Raw genomic sequence first — 20,412 nt, forward strand, 5'->3', positions numbered from 1 at the left:
TATTCATTTTATTATCCAGTATGATGTGAATAGATGATAATAATTTCTTTACAAGATCTGTTAAGACAGGGGAATTGCTAGGACCCTTTATACGACTGTGGAGAAAAGAAACAAAAAAGTGGTGATAACTGAGGGAATTGTTAAATGTTAATGGTATCTTTAATAAACAGCTAATAAGGAAACTTCTAACGATAGACATTTAATGAAAGAATCTAAGAGAATTTGATTTTTAACTTTTGCACCAAATATTGCCCAGTGAATCTAAACCGAATAAATGGAAAATGAAAGATCAAAAAGGTGTAGTATACAGCCCTATTTGAGGGGTATGTAAGGCAGAGGAGAACTATGTACACGTACCGTAATGCATGTGCGTATATGAATAAGTGACTATATGGTAGTTAGAATGGTGCGTAAGTATAATAAGAATGTGTAGGTAAACAATGTACACCCGTCTTTCCAGTAAAAAAAATGTATACATGTGTATATATACCAATGATACAATGTACAAACAAGTATTCAAACGAGTATTAATTAAAAATAGAAATATTAAGAAACAGCTGTTGTTGTTGCTGATATAGTTTTAAGATTTGTGACCAAGCAGTAAAAAAACTGGGCTTGTATTTTCTACAATATAGTCATAAAGAACAACTATTTATTCAATGAAATCATGTACATAACATAGACGTAGACAAAGCATCGTTTTTGCTTAAGATTCAGATGGTGAAAAATAAAGAACTGCTGCAGCTATAGCACTTATCAACAGCACTTATGATTCTTTGACTGATTTTTTGTAAAAGCTGAACAACATGAAAATGACATTAATTCCCCTGATTCAGGCTCTGGCCTTGCAATTCAGCACATCATTCTTGTGGAATTCTTAACAACTTTTCGGTCGCTCGTCTATTTCCATATTCTATAAACTTTCTTGTCAAAAGTTAATGCAGCACCACATCAAAAGCAACTATCATCACAGATACAATATCAGCAACATCCCATTTTATGGGTTATTATTATTGCGTTCTAAATACATCATTAGATGTATCACTATATCCTTATATAAATCATAACCAACACATTATAACGTTATATCCTATGATGCATAACACTACTACTCTAAACTTACTCTGATGTACGATATACATGACATGGTATGCATATACAGGGTATGTCATTATTTGGTATGGTCTCGTCCTGGTCACGCCCACAGCTTGCAGTTTGTGGCGTGGTCTGTGGTCAGGTGCACGATTCCGAACGTAGCCATATGCATGGAAGCGTAATTACAAATCGATGGGAAATTATATAGCACCGACGTTATATAGCACCGACACACTAATGTATGCCATGTTTGAAAGACAAATTTAAAAGTCGTGGCTGTGGTTCGGAGTCGCCCCAAGATCATTGCACTGTGCAGCTTTCCCATGTATTGAGGTAGCAGAACACAGTTTTCGGCATATGGGGATTTCTGTAGTTAAGGGCCTCAAGGTGACTGGCTTCGACGCGGAAAAATATAGTAGGGTGCACTTTTGGAATACCAAAAACGGATATGTTCGAGTTCAGGGTACAAGCCACAAAATATTGAAAAACAATAAAATCCCGTCGGTGCATCGCCCTCTCACGCCCACTTTGAAACGCCGCTCTGCGGAGGTCAAATTATTGCAGCCAACTCACACTAGAAGAGCAGTTGCATAATGGGGCGCATTTATACACGAAATAGAAAACTTTCACAATCCAAACCATACAGTCTCAGAGTCGACACCTTCCGTGACCACGCAGCACAGGTTATATCTGGCTGCCTATTAAATAAGGCTTTTTACCTCTACTTCAACAAGTTTATCCGTACTACTTTATGTACCGCGTCATAGACCCCAGGGGTTCGCGGAGAAATACTGTGTTCTGCTACCTTGATTAGAGTGAGCTCATAGAACCCTCGCCATTTTGAGACGGTCTGTGGCGCAGTAAGAATTCACCTCATCCAAATCTAAAAGCAACAGACTGTGTCGACGTCTTGGTGTCCGTGATAAGGTGATCAACCTGAGGCAGGCGTGCACAACTAGGTCAGCATACTCTCAAAGCAGAGGTTGGTGGAGAAAATTGGGACCTTTTTCTCATCTTCCGTTTTCTCTCCGCCCTCCCCACCAACGGACTGAAAACGGGAGATATGGGAAAAAAGGTCACAATCTTACCCTCCAAACTCTTCTTGGAGAGTAAGGTTAGCATACAATATAACTCAAGTAACAATGCTGAATCAACATAAACAATGTAGAGTGCTGGCAAAGGTGACTCTATTCATATTAGTTTGATCTGGAGCCTTAGGTTGATTCTTAGTAGTGAAATTTCAGTGAGATCCTTGTTTGCCATATTCGACTACAAATGAGTCGATGTGTATTGATCCATCTGTTCTGATGCGGCAGTTCTACATTATGCTACCCTATGGTTAGTTGTGAAAAGGGCGTGGGATTACGATGTTTCCAAATGATATTTTCCCAATAATCCCCAATAATTATAATAATTTATTTTCAACTGTTCAACTATCAAGATATCCACCAGCGTAGGCTATTACTTCTGTAACGCATTTTCGATCTATGGCCATAACGTTTCGTATGTTTCCTTAGCCCTTAAAACCATTGTCACATTGTCTTGAACACTTTCTTCTTCGACTGTTTGTTTTCAGTTGTAATGTGAGTCTAGTGACCGATATCAAAATAGGCTCCGCCCCCAACGGGGAATCCCCATGATGTCACACATTGTCATGGCGACAAAATGGCCGACTCATTTGTTTTGTTGTCGCGAAAGGCTTTCATTTTGTTCGGTGTCAATGTCGTTTCAGCGTATTTTCTATATATATAGAAATGGACGTATCTATGGAAATGACACCATAGATTTGTTACTTTTTCTACTGTTTGCAGGAATGTATAGATGCTGCCAGTGCTGGCAAGAATACAGTACATCATGCGAATGATCTGCCAAAAAATCACTTAAGCAACTTATCCGTTCAGTAACCTGAGTAACTTTTAAAAGAACGTGCAAACAGAGCACGTCAAACATGGTGGAAGACAAAACACATTTTATGTCAAACTGCTCTTTCTATGATCACGAAAGAAAAGAGCTGTTTGAAGAGGCCACCTAATTCCATCCAAACTTCTTAACATTCACCAACTAAAAGAAAACAAGTCTTCTTCTAACTTCACAAAACCCACACATAATAGAGAAGATGGGATCTTTCGTTTTCCACTGTCTTCGAAAAAGGAGTCGAACCCAATAACCCAGGATCTAGCTTTTACTAGTTTTAGAAATAGAGTAGACACCTTTGATATTGTTTTTACACTGTACTTTGATCATGAATCTCTCATGTTACCTACAATTAGCCCACGGGCATTAATTTGCAATAAACTTTATTTAAAATTCTTATTGCCTGGATGCCCCATCTTCACATAACGCGTCATATCGCATTATAACATATTATGCTGTACATCGTAGTTTAGCATACAGGATATGATATTAGATCAAAGAGCAACGTCAAACTACAGTGTCGTCAAGGCTATGCCACACACAGTAAAATGAATTATAGTCGATATATATTTTATTGTTTAGCGTGACTTGTGAAGTGTACATCAACCATCAAAGAGATGAAAGTGTATTTCTAATGACTTATTGACGAGGGTTGGTGGTCATCATGGTCACTTGAAAAAACTACGGGCATACGCCTCAGTTGCAATTGTCTTATTTGTAACAATATTTTTGCTGTCAATTATCAAAATAGTATCTAAACTAGGGAGCCCAAATTTACACCACAAAATCCTTCTGTAAAAATCCCTTTTTGTCTGATGAACTCAAACATAAACAAGAGTTCGTAGACCTCAGGCCTGCATGAAATGTATTGGGTTTCTGTAGACCTATTGTGTATTTTTGTCTTTTTGTCTGTGGTACGTGGTTGGAAAAATGAGCTTTTTACTGTGTTGGTTGTGCACCATGCAAAAGTCTGACTCTGAAATTCCATTTTCTGAATTTGTAAGTTTGGACAGGGATGAACATTACTTATTTTGGATTTCTTAAGTATGTAACCAACCACAGTACTTTGAAGTTGTTGAGACGCTACCTTTTTTTGTCTCAGATGGCCCATGCACATGTAGTTACTCTGTCACATGATATACTAATATCTTCCTATTTCAATGTACTGACCTAATGCAGCTGCTAAGTCTCCTTGGTTTGTGTTCTTCCAATGATATTCATTAAAGATTTATTTCTGGGGTGTTATTCACTTGACATCGGAATGTTACTCGCATAATTTGACCAATGATACTTTTATCTGTAGTTCCATAGACATTAGACAACATGAATAGTGGTAGCCCCCATGCAGCAGCAACAGTTAGTCCCCAGGGTGGTATGATATTTTCATTCAATCCATCCAACCCAAACCTAAATCTCCTGTAGTATCTAAGCCAAATGTAACAGCATAATTTACTATGAAAAATGTCCTTGTCAATCCCATTTATAGATGGCAAGCTGCTGGCAATGGAAGCTTTGAAAAGTTCAGAAGCTGTTGTAGTCAAAGCAAACACCCAGCAAACATCCCCGCAAACCAATGAGCAGTTGCTTAGAAGGGGAATTTCATCATATATTTGCCGCGACAAAATGCAACAAACGATACTGAATTTAAAACAGAACAAAGCTAAGCCTCCACCACTTAACCCTGCCTGTACCATAGATTAAGCAGGCCCAAAAACCAAGCGAATATGACTAGCCCAAAACAACAAATTACATGTATACAGTATGGAAATGGCATTACCAAAGAAACAAAAAGAAACACAGGACAAATCATACACATACCTTTCTCTTATGCCCACACTCTATACAGTTCTCCTCCACATTAGAAAATTGCATCTTCTTCTGTTTAAGTTCAAGTTCAACCATGATTGCCAACAGGGTAAAGGAACTTGTACCGGAACTTAAAACTCAGTACTATACAGCTCTAGAAACACCACAAAGAGTAATAAGCAAACTCCAATTATACCTGACCAACAGATATATAATCTGGCACACTCCCGTCATCTGGCAAACTGTCAGTGCCACTAAGTAACCTGATACATTGAAGGTAGCCCAGGCCAGATGATGGTTCTACACCCAACCATAATCTGTTTTTAAAACCAAGCAGATATTGGGAGGATGCCCCAACCACACTAAAACAGGGTCAACCTATACAGTATCAAGTTCAAGCACTAGGAGGCCCAAAATCAAACCTGACCACCAGGACACCACAAACAACTCACGTACCAAATGGCAACACAATGGCACCTTGCGTTCCGGAGATACAGCGCACGCCCCGTGCCCGCACAAAAGGTAACCTAAAATGTCAAGTTCAAGCACCAAGGGCGCCAAAATCAAAATTGAGCATTATTCAGCCACCGCCGACACATGTGCCAAATATCATCGCGCCAGCACCAGCCGTTCAGAAGATATAACTCCGGAAACACCCCTCCCGGACACAAAATTCGACCTGCCGGGTCAAGTTCAAACGCGACAAGGCCCAAAGTCAATCCTAGGCAACAGGCAACAACCCCCCACCCATGCACCAAAAATCGTTGCAATCGCGCGTATCGTTCCGGACACACAGCGCCAAAAGTGCCCCCAAAACACCAAAAATGCCACCTGCAATGTCAAGTTCAAACGCCAGGAGGCCCAAAATCAAACCTGAGTGTTAGGCTACCACCCCCAACCCACGTACCAAAAATCGTCGTGCTCGCACCATCCGTTCACGAGATACAGCGCCCTACATCCCCGGCTACCGAAAAGTTCCCACCAGCATCAAAACCATACCTGCATACATGCAGGTAATAACATAATGAAACCATCAGTTATGTGGCCTCCATCCCGAACCTTACAATTGCAGCTTGAATTTGTTGATGATGTACGTTGAAAAGTTTAATCGAATGTTTTTGTCTTTAGGCTGGTTGCTGTTCGAATAACAAGACGCCTTACCAAGGATTGAGGACACCGAACAATGCCTGGCTACTCGGTGAAACTGAAGGGGGAGGGTACCGACCCGAAGTACTGCTGTTCCTGCTGTGCTCTACTGCTGAATGAGCCAAGACAAACATCCTGTGGACATCGGTACTGTAAATCATGTTTGGAAGACCTGAATGGGTGAGTAGTGTATGGGTAGGGTAGAGTGAGTCGTTCGGTCAGGTTGGGAGTGCAGAATTCAAGTAAGAACGAAGACGTATCAACGTTTTAACATGTATTGTTCTGTGTTTAACATGTATGAATGTATTGTTGTGTGATGAATAGAGCATACTTGTAGCTATTCCCCTGAATAAGACATAGCAAATGCAGTAATCATGTAACATACAGCGTTATATACCACCTATGTCAAACATTATTGATCAAAAATACTTTCTACACACCTTAAAGCAGTGTTTTCCGTTAGCATCTTAAGTCTTCACTTTCCCACAGGGCCAGTGCAGGACATCTCACATGTAAGGTACCATCATGTGGTAACAGCATCAACATCGGAGAGGTAGGTCAATTGCCACTCAATTGCTAGGACTTATTGTCCTTGTAATTTGCATCGCATGTATAATGTATAATGCCTAATTATTGCAAGTGTGTGGTTTGAAGGGAAAACAAAGTCAGGTTCACTTAATTTTTTTCCTTCCAGAACACTTTCAAGTCAATCATTATTTTTTTCTTAAAATCGAATTGTACCTGTCTGAAGCCAAAAATGACATGTTTATTCTTTTTTGGGGGGTGGTGGAGAATACTTGAATGAATAACGTCGACTTTGCAATATCCAATATGAATTTTGCTTTATAGAAATGTTAAAGTGCACCATATTAGATTGTTTGCAAATAACTTTGCAAACACATGGCGTGCACGCGCGCACATACACACACGCACACGCACACAGCCATGCACATACATACAAACACACACATGAATGAATGAATGCAGAAAATTTTACTTCCAACTTTGAAGCTCCACTGGAACTCGCCGCTAAGAGGCCCATTGTCGCACTTGATCTTTCTTTTTGTAATCCCTACGCAAGCCCCAAATATCATGCAGAACCATCCATAACTTTTTACAGCCCGCTGCAGTACAAATGGAAAATGCTGAGGTGAACCACAACTACTACCCAAATACCAAATATCATGAAGATCCATCAATAGCTTCTTGAGTTATGCTGTTGACCTACATACGTACAGACCCAAACCTCAGCCACTGCACCATGGCAGAACTGAAAACGTATCCTTCTTGGCGAAAGTAATAGGGCAAAGGAGGCTACGTTTTATTGGCCACTGCCGGAGAAAAAAGGTAGTACACAAACGTTTACTGCGGAACCCGAATGATTGAAACATGCCGTCGAAAACCGCACAAGACATGGTTATACATTTTGAAGCTTGAAGCTGACAGCGGTATGAACCTATACCAGCTACCTGCAGCGGTGGACAGCAGAGTGTTATGGAGACAACGTACTAGTCATGGGAAGATTCCGAGCGAGCTTGACGAAGTGAGTGAGTTATGCAAATTAGGACTTAATCTGTGACCAAATTTAATTTCATTACAAGTTCTAACTAATGAATTGTGAAGAAGGTGCATGCATCTCCCATCATCACACCCAGTGCATGCACATCACCACATGCACATGTACATACACATGTACATACACATACTGTTGTTCGTCCGTCGAGTCGACGAGGACCGCTTTCGTCATCATCTTGTCCATTCAAGTAGTCAAATGAGTTCGCAGGTGGCTGTACAGCCCTATCTTCGCTCTGAAGTGTCTGTTGCAGTGCGGGCAGGGAAGTAAAGTGATGCTCGAGGGGGGGTTGGCTGCTCGTTCCTTCCTGGCCTGCCTCTTCTGCTGGGCAGTAGCTCTGCGTGTTCCCTCGTAGGTAACGGCACCCTTCTGGACTGCACGCCGCCACTGTGGCCGGTCACTGGCAAGATGCTCCCAGGAATCAGTTTTTATATCAAAGGCTTTCAGGGATGCTTTAAGAGAGTCCTTGTAGCGTTTCTTCTGGCCACCGCGTAGCCGTGCACCTTCTTCAAGTTCACCATAGAACAGTTTTTTGGGCAGTCGGTGGTCTGGCATACGGACTAAATGTCCTGACCATCTGAGCTGGGACTGCATCAACATGGTGTAGATACTCGGCATACCTGCGCTGGTCAGTACCTCTGTGTCTGGAATTCTGTCTTGCCATTTGATGTTGAGAATCTTCCTAAGACGGGTGGTGTGGAAGTGATTGAGTCTTTTGGCATGGCGTCGGTAGACTGTCCATGTTTCACATGCATACAAAAGTGTCGGAAGAACAATTGCTTTGTACACCTGCAGTTTTGTCTCCAGTCGAATTCCTCGCCTGTTCCAGACATTATCATGAAGTCTGCCAAAGGTAGCACTCGCTTTTGCAATCCTGGAATCCACTTCATCATCAATGTTAGCATTCTGGTTGAGGGTGCTGCCAAGGTAAGTGAATCTACTAACCACATTGAGTTTTTTGTTGTTTACTGTGATGGTTGGCTCCACATAGGGTTTTCCTGGAGCTGGTAGATGGAGCACTTCTGTTTTCTTTGTGCTAATTGTCAAGCCAAAGTTGTTACATCCGTTTGAGAAGTTGTCAACACTGTGCTGCATGCTGGGTTCTGAGCTGGCGTTTAGTGCACAATCGTCGGCAAACAGAAAGTCCCTGACGATATCTGTCTGCACTTTGGTTTTGGCTTGTAATCTTCTAAGGTTGAACACTTTACCGTCTGTTCTGTATCTGATGCCAATTCCCACATCTTCTCCACTGAATGCATCTGTTAACATCGCAGTAAACATGATACTGAACAAAGTGGGTGCTAGTACACAACCCTGCTTTACACCATTTGTAACCGGGAATGGATCAGACAGTGCGTCACTGTCCCGCACATGAGCCTGCATGCCGTCATGGAACTGTCGCACAAGATTTATGAACTTCATGGGGCATCCGTACTTGGCCAGTATCTTCCAGAGACCTTCCCTGCAGACTGAATCGAACGCTTTCGTCAGGTCTACATATGTGGAGAACAGGTCAGAGTTCTGCTCCTGGCATTTTTCTTGCAGCTGTCTTGCAGCGAAGATCATGTCAGTGGTTCCTCTGTCTTTCCGAAATCCACATTGACTCTCTGGAAGTAGTCCTTGATCAAGATGTATTATGAGGCGATTGAGGAGGATCCTAGCAAGTGTCTTCCCTGCGACAGAGAGTAGGGATATACCTCTGTGGTTGTCGCAGACCTGTCGGTTGCCTTTGCGTTTGTACAGGTGTATGATTGTTGCATCTTTAAAGTCCTGAGGAATTGACTCTCGTTCCCAAATGATGGTGAACAGTTGATGAAGCTTATCAATCACAGCTGTGCCGCCTTCTTTGTAGATTTCAGCAGGGATAGAGTCCTGACCTGGAGCCTTCCCACTTGAGAGTTGGCCTACAGCCTTATGTGTTTCAGCCGGGCTTGGGGGTTCTGCAAGTGCCTCATTTATGGGTACTTGTGGAAGACGACTTATTGCTTCTTCATTTATTGATGATGGTCGATTTAGTACACTGTCAAAGTGTTCTGCCCATCGCTTCAGAATATCATCTTTGTCAGTGATTAACGTGTTACCATCAGCACTGAGCAGAGGAGATAGACCTGTTGATGATGGTCCAAAAATCTCTTTCAGGCCGTCATAGAATTTCTTCAGATTGTGTTTGTCCGCATAGCCTTGGATTTCTACGGCTTTATCCATTAGCCATGTGTCTCGCATCTGTCTCAGCTTTTCCTGGACTGTATTTCGTATATTAGTATACGCATCTTTCTTTGACATGTCCTTGGTGTCACTGAGATGCGCTCTATGCAGTCTGTGCTTCTCATTTAGCAGTCGTTGGATCTCATTGCAGTTGTCATCAAACCAGTCCTTGTGGTTTCTGCATGTTGGTCCCAATGTTTCCAAAGCAGCACTATGGATGACATCTCTGAGGTTTTTCCAGCCAGTTTCTATGTCCTGTTCATCCAGTGAGACAGCCTCCAGCTTGTCTCTCAGCTTTTCTACAAGCAATTGTTTTGTTTCGGCATCCTTTAGCTTACTGGCATTTAGTTTTCTCGGCGGTTTCTTCCCCTGTGGACGCCTCTTGGGTTTGATACGAATGTTCAGTTTGGTAAGTATAAGACGGTGATCAGTCCAATATTCAGCACCACACATAGATTTGGTAATCCGAACATCTTGTCTGTCTCTCTTCCTAACAATGGCATAATCAATCAAATGCCAGTGCTTAGATCTCGGGTGCATCCATGAGGTTTTGTTTCTGGTCGGAAGTTGAAATATGGTATTTGTTATAGTCAGTCCATATTCAGCACATGTCTGGAGGAGTAAGAGACCGTTGCTATTGCACTGGCCTATTCCGTGTTTTCCAATGACTCCCTCCCATGAGCTGCTGTCAGCACCCACTCGAGCGTTAAAGTCGCCAAGTACGACGAGTTTCTCCGCTTTGGGGACAGCAGCAATTACAGAATGGAGTGTCTCGTAGAACTCATCTTTCACCTCATCTGGATTTGTCATGGTTGGAGCATACGCACTAACAATGGTGAGATACTTCCTTCCAGATAACAAGGGAAGTTTCAATGTCATTAGTCTGTCATTAACACCTTTTGGAAGCCCTGCCAGCTTTCCTACCAGTGACGTCTTCACAGCAAAACCAACTCCTGCTTCACGTCTCTCTTCACTCGCCCTTCCACTCCAGAAGAACGTGTAGCCACATCCCCTTTCACATAGCTCTCCTTCACCTGCCAACCGAGTTTCACTGAGGGCTGCTATGTCAATACCATAGCGAGCAAGTTCATTTGCAATGAGGGCTGTTCTTCTTTGGGGTCGGGAGTTTTCATTGTCCTGTAGGGTACGCACATTCCATGCGCCAAGAATAAGCGGAGTAGTTCTAATTTTCTTCTTCATTGTGTGTCTACCGCTAGGAAGGGGTTCCCTCCAGCCACGGCCTGCTGGTCGGGTAGTATGGAGCAGGCAATTTTTAGGGCACCTTTTCTAGCCCCTTCCCCAGGCTACGGGGGTGAGCAGTGCTGTCCTTAAGAGGGCTGCTCAGTCGTCCAGACGACTGCCGAATTCCACATCTGCTCCTATTCTGTGAAAAGCGACCATATAGCCTGGACCGCCCGTGTGCAGGTTTGCTGCTGCGGCTTCCAGTGCACCCACACCTGCCGCTCCGAGCTCACCCATCGCCACGGGAACTTTAAGTACAATCAGTAGACAATAGACAACATAGATGACAAAGCGACTTGCGCAAAAAGAATTTGGTTTATAGTGTGGAGGAGTTGCGCACGTCGTCGACCACACTCTCTCGTCCGAAAACCATCTTGGTCCAGTGGCAAGACAGTGTCAAGACGGCTGGAGACGGAGTCGGATGCAGTGGATGACCGTGATTTCCTCATGTGTCCCATCACGCCCTTAACACTCCACAGTGAGTTGCTGGATCACGCCTTCCTGCCCGTTGAGCCTGACTTTTGACTTCGTCCGCGCCCTCTGCCGGGATCCAGACTTCACATGCTGAGACAGACATATCCCTAATTCACCTGGGGTGTCTGGGGTGTCTGGTAGGGTCAGTACCTCTGCAGGGGGGGCCTGCCATGCCCTTTTAGGGTAGCTTTTCCTGCTTTGGCTCCCACCTGACACTCAGCTCTCACCTGTGGCTCCTAGAAGCTGTAGCATGCGCAGCGGCCACACCCCGGGCAACCGCTTTGGCAGGCGGGCTAAACCAGGTTGAGGGTAGCCGGGTTGGTCGCAAACCTCCCGGTGAATTAGGGGACATACACATGTACATACACATACACATACACATACACATACACATACACATACACATACACATACACATACACATACACATACACATACACATACTCAAGAAATTGATAAGGGTTTGATTGTATGTTCCGTCATAGTGTATGTTGTAAATGACGCTAAGAACACGATTTACCTACAATGTTCTTGATAACAGCTGTTTCCAGATAGGGCCATTGAGAAGGAGATTCAAAAGTTTGAAGTGTTCTGTGACAACAACGATGATGGTTGCACATGGGAGGGACGCCTACGACAGCTTCAGGTAAATGAATAAATTTTGCATGTTAGGCTGGATGATCCCTTGTTTCAAAGTTGTTTTTTTTTTTATTCCCAGTTGTGAACGTTGTAAACATTGTGATTAATAAAACCCCTGCCTCATAATCTTGATTCTACAGACCCATCTTGGTGAGTGTGAGTATGAGAAGATCGCCTGCATCCACAAGGACTGCGGGGAGAGAATCCCAAGGAGGGACCTTTCCAAACATCTTACAGACATCTGTGCGCTCCGGGCTACTACCTGCCAGTGGTGTAAGGAGTCTCACTCATTCAAGGATATTGTGGTAAGATTGGACGAATGATATTTCAGGGTGTTGAGTTGAAGAAACAATACTATGTCATATGTTTTTCAATACTCAACCGGAGGTCTATATGTCTAAACACTACAATTTCAACACAACTTTTCTTTTTTTCATGATGATTAGAAACACCAGGAGTCGTGCCCCATGGCCCCTGCCCGGTGTAAGTGGTGCGGTAAGAAGGGTCTGACCCGCTCACAGCTGCAGGACCATCAACATCCGCAGACTGGAGACTGTCCCAACATGAAACTGCCGTGTCACTTCGAACCAGTAGGATGTCAGGAAAAGGTAAAAAAAAAATTTAATATCTATAATCATCATCATCGGTCGACGTGATCGAACATGTTCGCACATGTCTACACACGACGGGGTTATACCGCCCTTACGGGGTGACATACCCTTTCGCTGGCTAATTACAAGACAGGGATGTGCCAGGTCTCCCTTCCATGTGAATGGTGTAAATCACCATGTGGCTAATGCGAGACAGAGGTTTGCCAGGCCTCCAGATAGTGGAGTGGAGAGGGTGATTTGAAGTGAATCACCAACTACCGACAGAAGGATTTTCACCAACACACACCGCACCATCGCACGTGTGGGGGTTCTTTAACGTGCATGGGGTGTGGCTCTCCCCATACACGGGACCTCCATCTAACGTCCTATACAAGGGAAGGCCCTAGCCGAAGCTAGGTACTCATTTTCACCAGAGTAAAGTGAGGAAAGCCGTGTAAAGTGCCTTTCCCAAGGGCACAAGATCGGTAACACGGCAGCCGGATTCGAACCCGCAACCTCTCGGTTCCGAGGCGAACACACTACCACTGTGCTACGCGGTCCAATATCTATGATATTATACTTATGATTACATGTACTACGATGGCAAAGTTAATATTTTAAACAAAGCAAATACTACTACGTTTATTCAATCCAATTATCATTTCAGCTGGAAAAAAAGCAACATGGCGACCACCAGAAGAAGACCATCGAAGCTCATCTCAACATGGTTCTCACCATGCTCCTCCAACTGGCAACAAACGTGGAGGGGTACCGGGACCAGGACATTGAGGCTCAAGAGAACATGCGCGTTGTCATTCCTCGACTGGACAAGAACATCAAAGACCAAGACAGCAAGATTACTCAGTTGGTGCAGAAGCTATCCGATTACCAGTCTGAGGGGGGGACGGCGTCAGAATCAAGCGGCTTGAAGGCGGCACTGGAGAATCGAGTTGAACAGATGCGGGCTAAAGTTGAAATCATGACGAAGAAGCTCGCCGCCTGGGAACCAAGCGTCGGCACGTTTGAGGGGATCGTCGCCGTTCTCAATCGTGAAATCGAAAAATGTAGCTCCCAGATGGAGACGCACGAACGACAACGTCGTCAGGACATCGAGATTCTGGAGAGGAAGGTCAGATCTCTGGAAAGGATCATCGCTCTGAAGGACGCTAGCGCTGTCCATGCGGAACAATGCCTCCTAAACCAGACAATGACCAGCTATGACGGCATCCTGACATGGAAGATCACAGACTTCACCCGTAAGCGCCACGACGCCATCACGGGGAAGACAACCTTTATCTACTCGCCGTATTTCTTCACCAGCCGTACAGGGTACAAGATGTGCGCCCGGATCTACCTGAACGGAGACGGGATGGGGAAGGGCACTCATGTCAGCCTGTTCTTCGTCCTGATGAGGGGGCACTTTGACAGGTTGCTGCGCTGGCCTTTTAGACAAAAGGTAATCTTATATCAACTATAACGCTAGCATATTCTAGAATCTGAATTGGTCAACCGGTATACCCACCATCCAGAGTAATACACGATCTGTAAAGCTGGCTATATGATAGTGTTACAACAAACGTCACGCCTAAACCATTCATGTCTTACTCTGACTGCCGTTTAAATCTTGGGTATTGCTGGCAATTCATCTTGCCAAAGTTCACTCATTTTGACCATTTCTAAAAGCTTGCCAAATGGGCAAATATTTCCTTCAGACAGTATCTTCGTTCGTGCTTGAAAACCATACTTTTTGATTTCTTATGACAGCGTGGTTTTTTCAGAGTAAAGACAAGAATACGAAAGGTAGGAATTGAAATACCTGAAGAGTCGATGTTCTTTTTTAAGATTTAAATCGTCATGGTTTTAATGATACTTTTCTTTCGTTCTAATAATCTCATAGATTCACCTTAGATTTTGATATGCCAAGTTTCTTTCTTATTGATATCTCTGTAACATTTATTCTGCATCAGGTGACCTTCCTGCTTCTGGACCTAAATAACCGAGAACACGTGATCGACGCGTTCCGTCCTAACCCGACCAGCTCGTCCTTCCAGCGGCCCACCAGTGACATGAACATCGCCAGTGGATGTCCGCTCTTCGTGCCGCACAGTCAGCTGGACAGCAGTAGCCATGCCTATGTCGACGAGGACACCATGTTCATCAGGGTCATAGTAGACACCGCTGATCTTCATTAAAGCACAACCCGTACGTGCTTTTTGTCTGTACGTTATTGTTTTTTATGGGGGGGGGGGGGGGGGGGGGCACGTCCGCCACGTTTTTCTGGAAACGTGGGGAAGGAATGGCAAGAGCAGGGAGGTAGTACGTCAAAACTCACGGTTGCGCAAGATGTATGTCACTCACTCTCATTGAAATGTAAGAAATGACAATTTTTTATCGAAAAATAAGTCGGCTTATTTTTCAGTGAAACCAACCTGTTTGTTAAGGAAAATCCCTCTTTTAACCATAGCCAAAAATGGCAATTTATTATTTTTGTACCCATTGGTAATGCATTACAGGGCAGGTAACAAACGTGTTTCAACAGTAAACTTTATCCTTTTTTCTTCGAAAATTATATTGGCTACATCATTCAGATATAAGTGGACGTCCCTAGGGACATTTAAAAAGTAGGCAGCATTTTACACCTGGTCATATAGAAAGTTTAGAAAGCATCGAACAATGGTAACGTTTGTTACAGTCATTTATGTACAACATTTTGTTAAGCAATGTCGGATACAATTGGCAGTCAATGACACTTTCTTTTATCTATTAGGATTCTCCATTTGGAGGGTATGGCGAAACAGGTGTTAAGGACACCTTTTCAAAGCCGCCATACACACATGTGCACATGTTCGCACATGTCTACACGCGGCGGGGTTATACCGCCCCTTACGGGGTGATATACCCTTTTGCTGGCTGATACGGTATGTAGGTTCGCCAGGCCTCCGGATCCAACCGGGTGATTTGAAGTGAGTATATATAGTGAGGAAAGCCGTGTAAAGTGCCTTTCCCAAGGGCACAAGATCGGTACCACAGCAGCTGGATTCGAACCCGCAACCTCTCGGTCACGAGGCGAAGACAGTACCACTGTGCTACGCGGTCCCACTAACTCTTGTTTCTTTAGAAAGCCAGAAAAAACTGTATGTAAAGCGTCACAAAAACGGCCATTTCTAGTCTTATACGTGGATAATATAACCGTGGCAACCATTGTACTCGTGGTGGTAACATTTGTTACCGAATCTGGCGACAGGTAGCCTCACACAGGTTCCAAGAACAATCATTCTGGGAACTGAATTGTTACATGTTTGGCTACTATTTGAAGTCTTTGTCTCTTCTCAGGCGACAGCCGTTTTTTAGGGGGTGAAAACCCACCCGTGGCTATAATAATCTTCCAAGCCATCAACTAATATGAATGTTGTGGTGCATCTTTTGTAAAACATTACAGGGGTTGTGGAAAAACAAAGGGACCGGTGATGTCAATTTTTGCTCCATATCAAGTCGTAAAGGCAGACGACAGCATTTTTTTACATTTAAATGAGAATGAGCCAAGTATGTGGTCTGCACGCCACGCCTGATCTCTTTGAGATTGCCACGTTGCCGTATGCAGGGCTTACTTACACGTGCTGCGTGCTCCCAAATCTGTACGATATCGCACGGAGGCGGTACTTATTACCACTTACGGATCCCAAAGGATTGACCAGGTTTTGGCACGTAGACACCACCTTAGCGTTAAAAAAATAATTAAACTGATTCCTACTTGTTGAAGTGTGAACCTACGCAGATGAAAGAGATTGAGAAGTATACACATGAGCGTAGGCTTTTAGAAGTGACTTGTCTTCACCTACTTAATGGTCAATGTTTCCATATCAATGTTGCCAGTTTAAAAATTTGATATGAAATACAATTTCGAGTGCCTAATCTGCAGTTGTACCAGCCATGAGACTAGTAGCTAACTGCGACAGCTTTCACGTAAGGCTCGCAATAGGTCTTGTTGCAGAGAACTCACAGACGGCTCACAAAGTGGTTCGTAACTTTGGATCATATTTAGATCATCTCTCCAACTTAATTCTGAAAGCCAAATCAGAACATATAAACGCAAACACCTGCAAAGTTCGAATCTTACTTGTCAATGAATGAGTTTGGTTTTGCTATCTAAAATTTCAGATGTTTTTGCTATCTAAAATGTCTTTTCGTTATATTTTTTTCTTTTCGTTATATTTTAATAGAAAATGAAATGCACTTTGTTCTAGAGTGTTCTCTGTACAAAGGTATGCGTAACATCATTGTTAATGTTACTCATAAAACAGAAATATGCACATCTAACAAAGGAAGACTTGGTCAAATATCTAATGTCATCAACTGACGTAATGGAAGAACTATGTAATTTCGTCTACACTTGTTTTAAAAAGAGGGATGAAGCATGTAGAATATTGGTATAAGATAGAGCAGAGATGTTTCTGCTTACTTACTGCAGCTGCATTTAGTCTCATTGGGGCATTTATATGCAATAAAGTGCATTGTCATTGTCCTAATAGTAATTATGGTGTTTATTTTGTAGAGACTGTTACTTTAATAACAGCTTCGTAGCAGCTTCGTAGGACTTAAAATGTCTGAATCACACTGTAGCTGGTATATAGTAGTCGCATTCATTTTTTTTTACATATCCATATTCGAACTATAAACTTGCCTATCAGTAGTTACCTCAGCACCACATCAAAAGCAACTATTATCACATATATGGTGTCAGCAACATACCCTGTTATAGTAACTTGCAGATTCTAACATAACTTCCACATGATTTAACACAAGAACACAACTCATTACCACTGCTGACGCCGGCCTAAGAGCTGAATCGACACTATTGGATGACGATGCTATAACATGGTGAGTGTCGTCGTATTACTCATCATGTTACTCACGGCTAGCATAAACAGGGAAGAGACCAATCAATGTAAACCTACCATTGAACTTATAGTGAAACGGTAACATAAAACATTTCAAAACACACCTATATTTCAGACCTCGCGATTTTACCTCACTGCAAAGCAGGACCGTTGGCATGTTTGCTTTGATTAAACAATTGAGAACAAAACACCTGCATTACAGCCAAACGATAAACACAAAATACACCTTGATTTCACCTTCTTTCATAATTGGTCAGTCCGGTCAATGATAAGACTGGACCATCACCCTTTTGGGGTGAATCACAGGGCCAAACTCAATGGGGAAAATTTCATAACAACAACTTTACAACAAATTATTTGTCATGTCTCTGTATGGCACGAGCACCAAAATTCGTTTTGTCATTCACTATTTGGTTGATCGAGACAGTCACAAAGGATCTCTGACATTACACATCTTGGCCAGATTTGAAACATTTCGGCCCTTGTCAATCATCATTAGAGCTCTAATCTAAAAAAATTCGTCCCAGAATGTCTGACCAGGTCTGACAGTATTTTGCAATCTTGGGAATTCAACCCTTTGCTGTCACCATTTTCAAATAGGCTTAACCCTATTCAGACCGGGGGGGGGGGGGGGGGCTTCTGAGGCCCGCGCTAACTTCGATGTCCTATAACGCCAGAACGGCTTACGCTAGAGCCACCAAATTTGATGAGTTTTCCTGAAATATTGTTGGCAACAATTTTAGGAAGTTTGACAAATTTTCCATTTTTTCTTGTTGCCATGGCAACCGTTTGTTGACAGGCAGTTTTGCCAAAAATCACTATTTTTGGTTCTAACACTGTATTTTTCACATTTATTTGCTATATTGCTGCGATTTTATTACATAAATAAAATCTTATATTATTTAGCATATCTTTCATAATTATATATGCATAAATTATGCTAATTTGATGACGTCATCAGCCCCAAATCCAAGATGGCGGACCGAATGGCCAGATCAAGAATAACACGCTAATTATCCCTTAAAATTTGTAACTACCTGGTATTTTTTCATCAAAAACCATCTAAATGAATGAATTTAGTCTATTTCCATTGCCCTTTGTGATTATTTGCTGCAAAAAAAGTATCTTTAAAAATTCAAGGTGGTGGATATAATATGGCGGAGCCCAACACGTATCTTAGATGTGCATGACGTCATTTTTTGACGTCATATTGACGTCATTGATGTTGCTATTGGCAACGCAAGACGTAACAAACATTATTATTATGTTATCTGCACTTGTTGTTACACTTTTGTAGCATAACTTGAAGTTTTCTGAGAATACCCTTTTTCCATGGGTTTGGCCAATATAATCAAATTGATGACGTTATAATTACGTCATCTTGCGTCAACGTAACGTCAAACGTCACTTATCTGTCAAATATCACGTCGACATTATGTCCTAAAAATTTGGTGGCCTTACGGTACGTCGTTCAAGAGTTATAGGACTTAGAAGTGGAGGGCCTCAAAAGCCCCCCCCCCCGGTCCAGGGATGACCAAAAAAGCCCGGTCTGAATAGGGTTAAGCCAACAGGGATTGGATAGTGAGGAGTACGACGTGCTACTCTCCAATGAGGAATTGGGATGAATTTCGTGACAATTTTTCAACAATTACTTGTCAAGTCGCAATATGGCATGAAGGAGATAATTAATCAAATTCCTTTGTAACTCAATTTTCGTTGTTCTGGCTGTTCATAATACATGTAATTTGTGAATTTGGTATGAATGACGGATACTGTTTATTGTTTATTGTTAAAATGACACCCATTAGTGAATACACTGTCAACCGATAAAACTGATGGCTTTGTGTAGGGGTGGGTACCGGTACAGAAAATTCAGGTACGGGTCCGGTTCAGCTCCAAAGGATCAGATCCCGGCTCGGAACTGAACCTGGACCTAATTGTTTGTGAAAACTTATGCATATGAATGGATGATACAAAACCTACTTGACTAGAAGCGCTTGGTGTCTTGGTATAAATGTAAGTTTGAGTGAGTTGCATCGTTTTGAAGTTGTACACAGAAGGTAACAACGTGGAGCCTCTGAGAATAAGTAAAAGAACTTTATTGCGCAACAATTGTAACAGGTACAATGTATGGCAATCTGTGTATACATGGCAGTTTAACTATGTGCTATTGTGAGAATCTAACAACCAATCTAATCTAATCTTAATATCTAATGTAACAGCATAAACAATCTAGTTAATGTTATACAAGATGTAATTTAGCATTGACTGACATATTATTAAGTGTGTATGTATACTATTAACGTATAACACGATGACCAAGTAAATCTGCAAGATTGCCGAAAAGTTCCGATTTCTAATAAATATATAATAGACAACGATGCATGAAGTGTAAGACAGATTCACAACGACATTCGCTACTACAGGAAGCACAGATTACAGATTAGTTACAGATCTGAAGTGTCCACGATGATCTTGAGAAACATTGTGTCGTCTCTGACGTAACCATGGCTGCTGCTGTCCAGCTGACTGAGCGGCACGAAGAGCGGACATCCACTGGCGATGTTCATGTCCCTGGTGGGCCGCTGGAAGGACGAGCTGGTCGGGTCAGGACGGAACGCGTCGATCACGTGCTCACGGTTGTTGTGATCCAGGAGCATGAAGGTCACCTAGAGTTGCAACATGAAAAATGTTAACCCGAAAGGAAAGACACACATCTATTTGTACAAAGGCACTTTATTAAAGGCAAATCTAAAGTCTATGGCATAAGATGATGATTGAACATATGCTGCACGGACCAGGCTAGTATCGGCCATCTTACCGGCGATTT

General features: G+C 42.7%; 1 protein-coding gene across 1 annotated transcript; it reads left to right on the forward strand.

Annotated features, from left to right (window-relative positions):
- The first annotated feature begins 5,972 nt into the window (after positions 1-5,972).
- Positions 5,973-14,923, forward strand: LOC118409019 (TNF receptor-associated factor 2-like). Its single transcript, XM_035809887.1, has 7 exons — positions 5,973-6,141; positions 6,451-6,514; positions 11,997-12,101; positions 12,235-12,399; positions 12,541-12,702; positions 13,352-14,140; positions 14,652-14,923. The coding sequence occupies exons 1-7, from the start codon at positions 5,999-6,001 to the stop codon at positions 14,874-14,876; spliced, it is 1,653 nt and encodes a 550-aa protein (XP_035665780.1). The 5' UTR covers positions 5,973-5,998; the 3' UTR covers positions 14,877-14,923.
- The last annotated feature ends 5,489 nt before the right edge of the window (positions 14,924-20,412 follow it).

Source organism: Branchiostoma floridae, unplaced genomic scaffold (genome assembly GCF_000003815.2).
Source record: "Branchiostoma floridae strain S238N-H82 unplaced genomic scaffold, Bfl_VNyyK Sc7u5tJ_818, whole genome shotgun sequence".
Lineage (NCBI taxonomy): Eukaryota > Metazoa > Chordata > Leptocardii > Amphioxiformes > Branchiostomatidae > Branchiostoma > Branchiostoma floridae.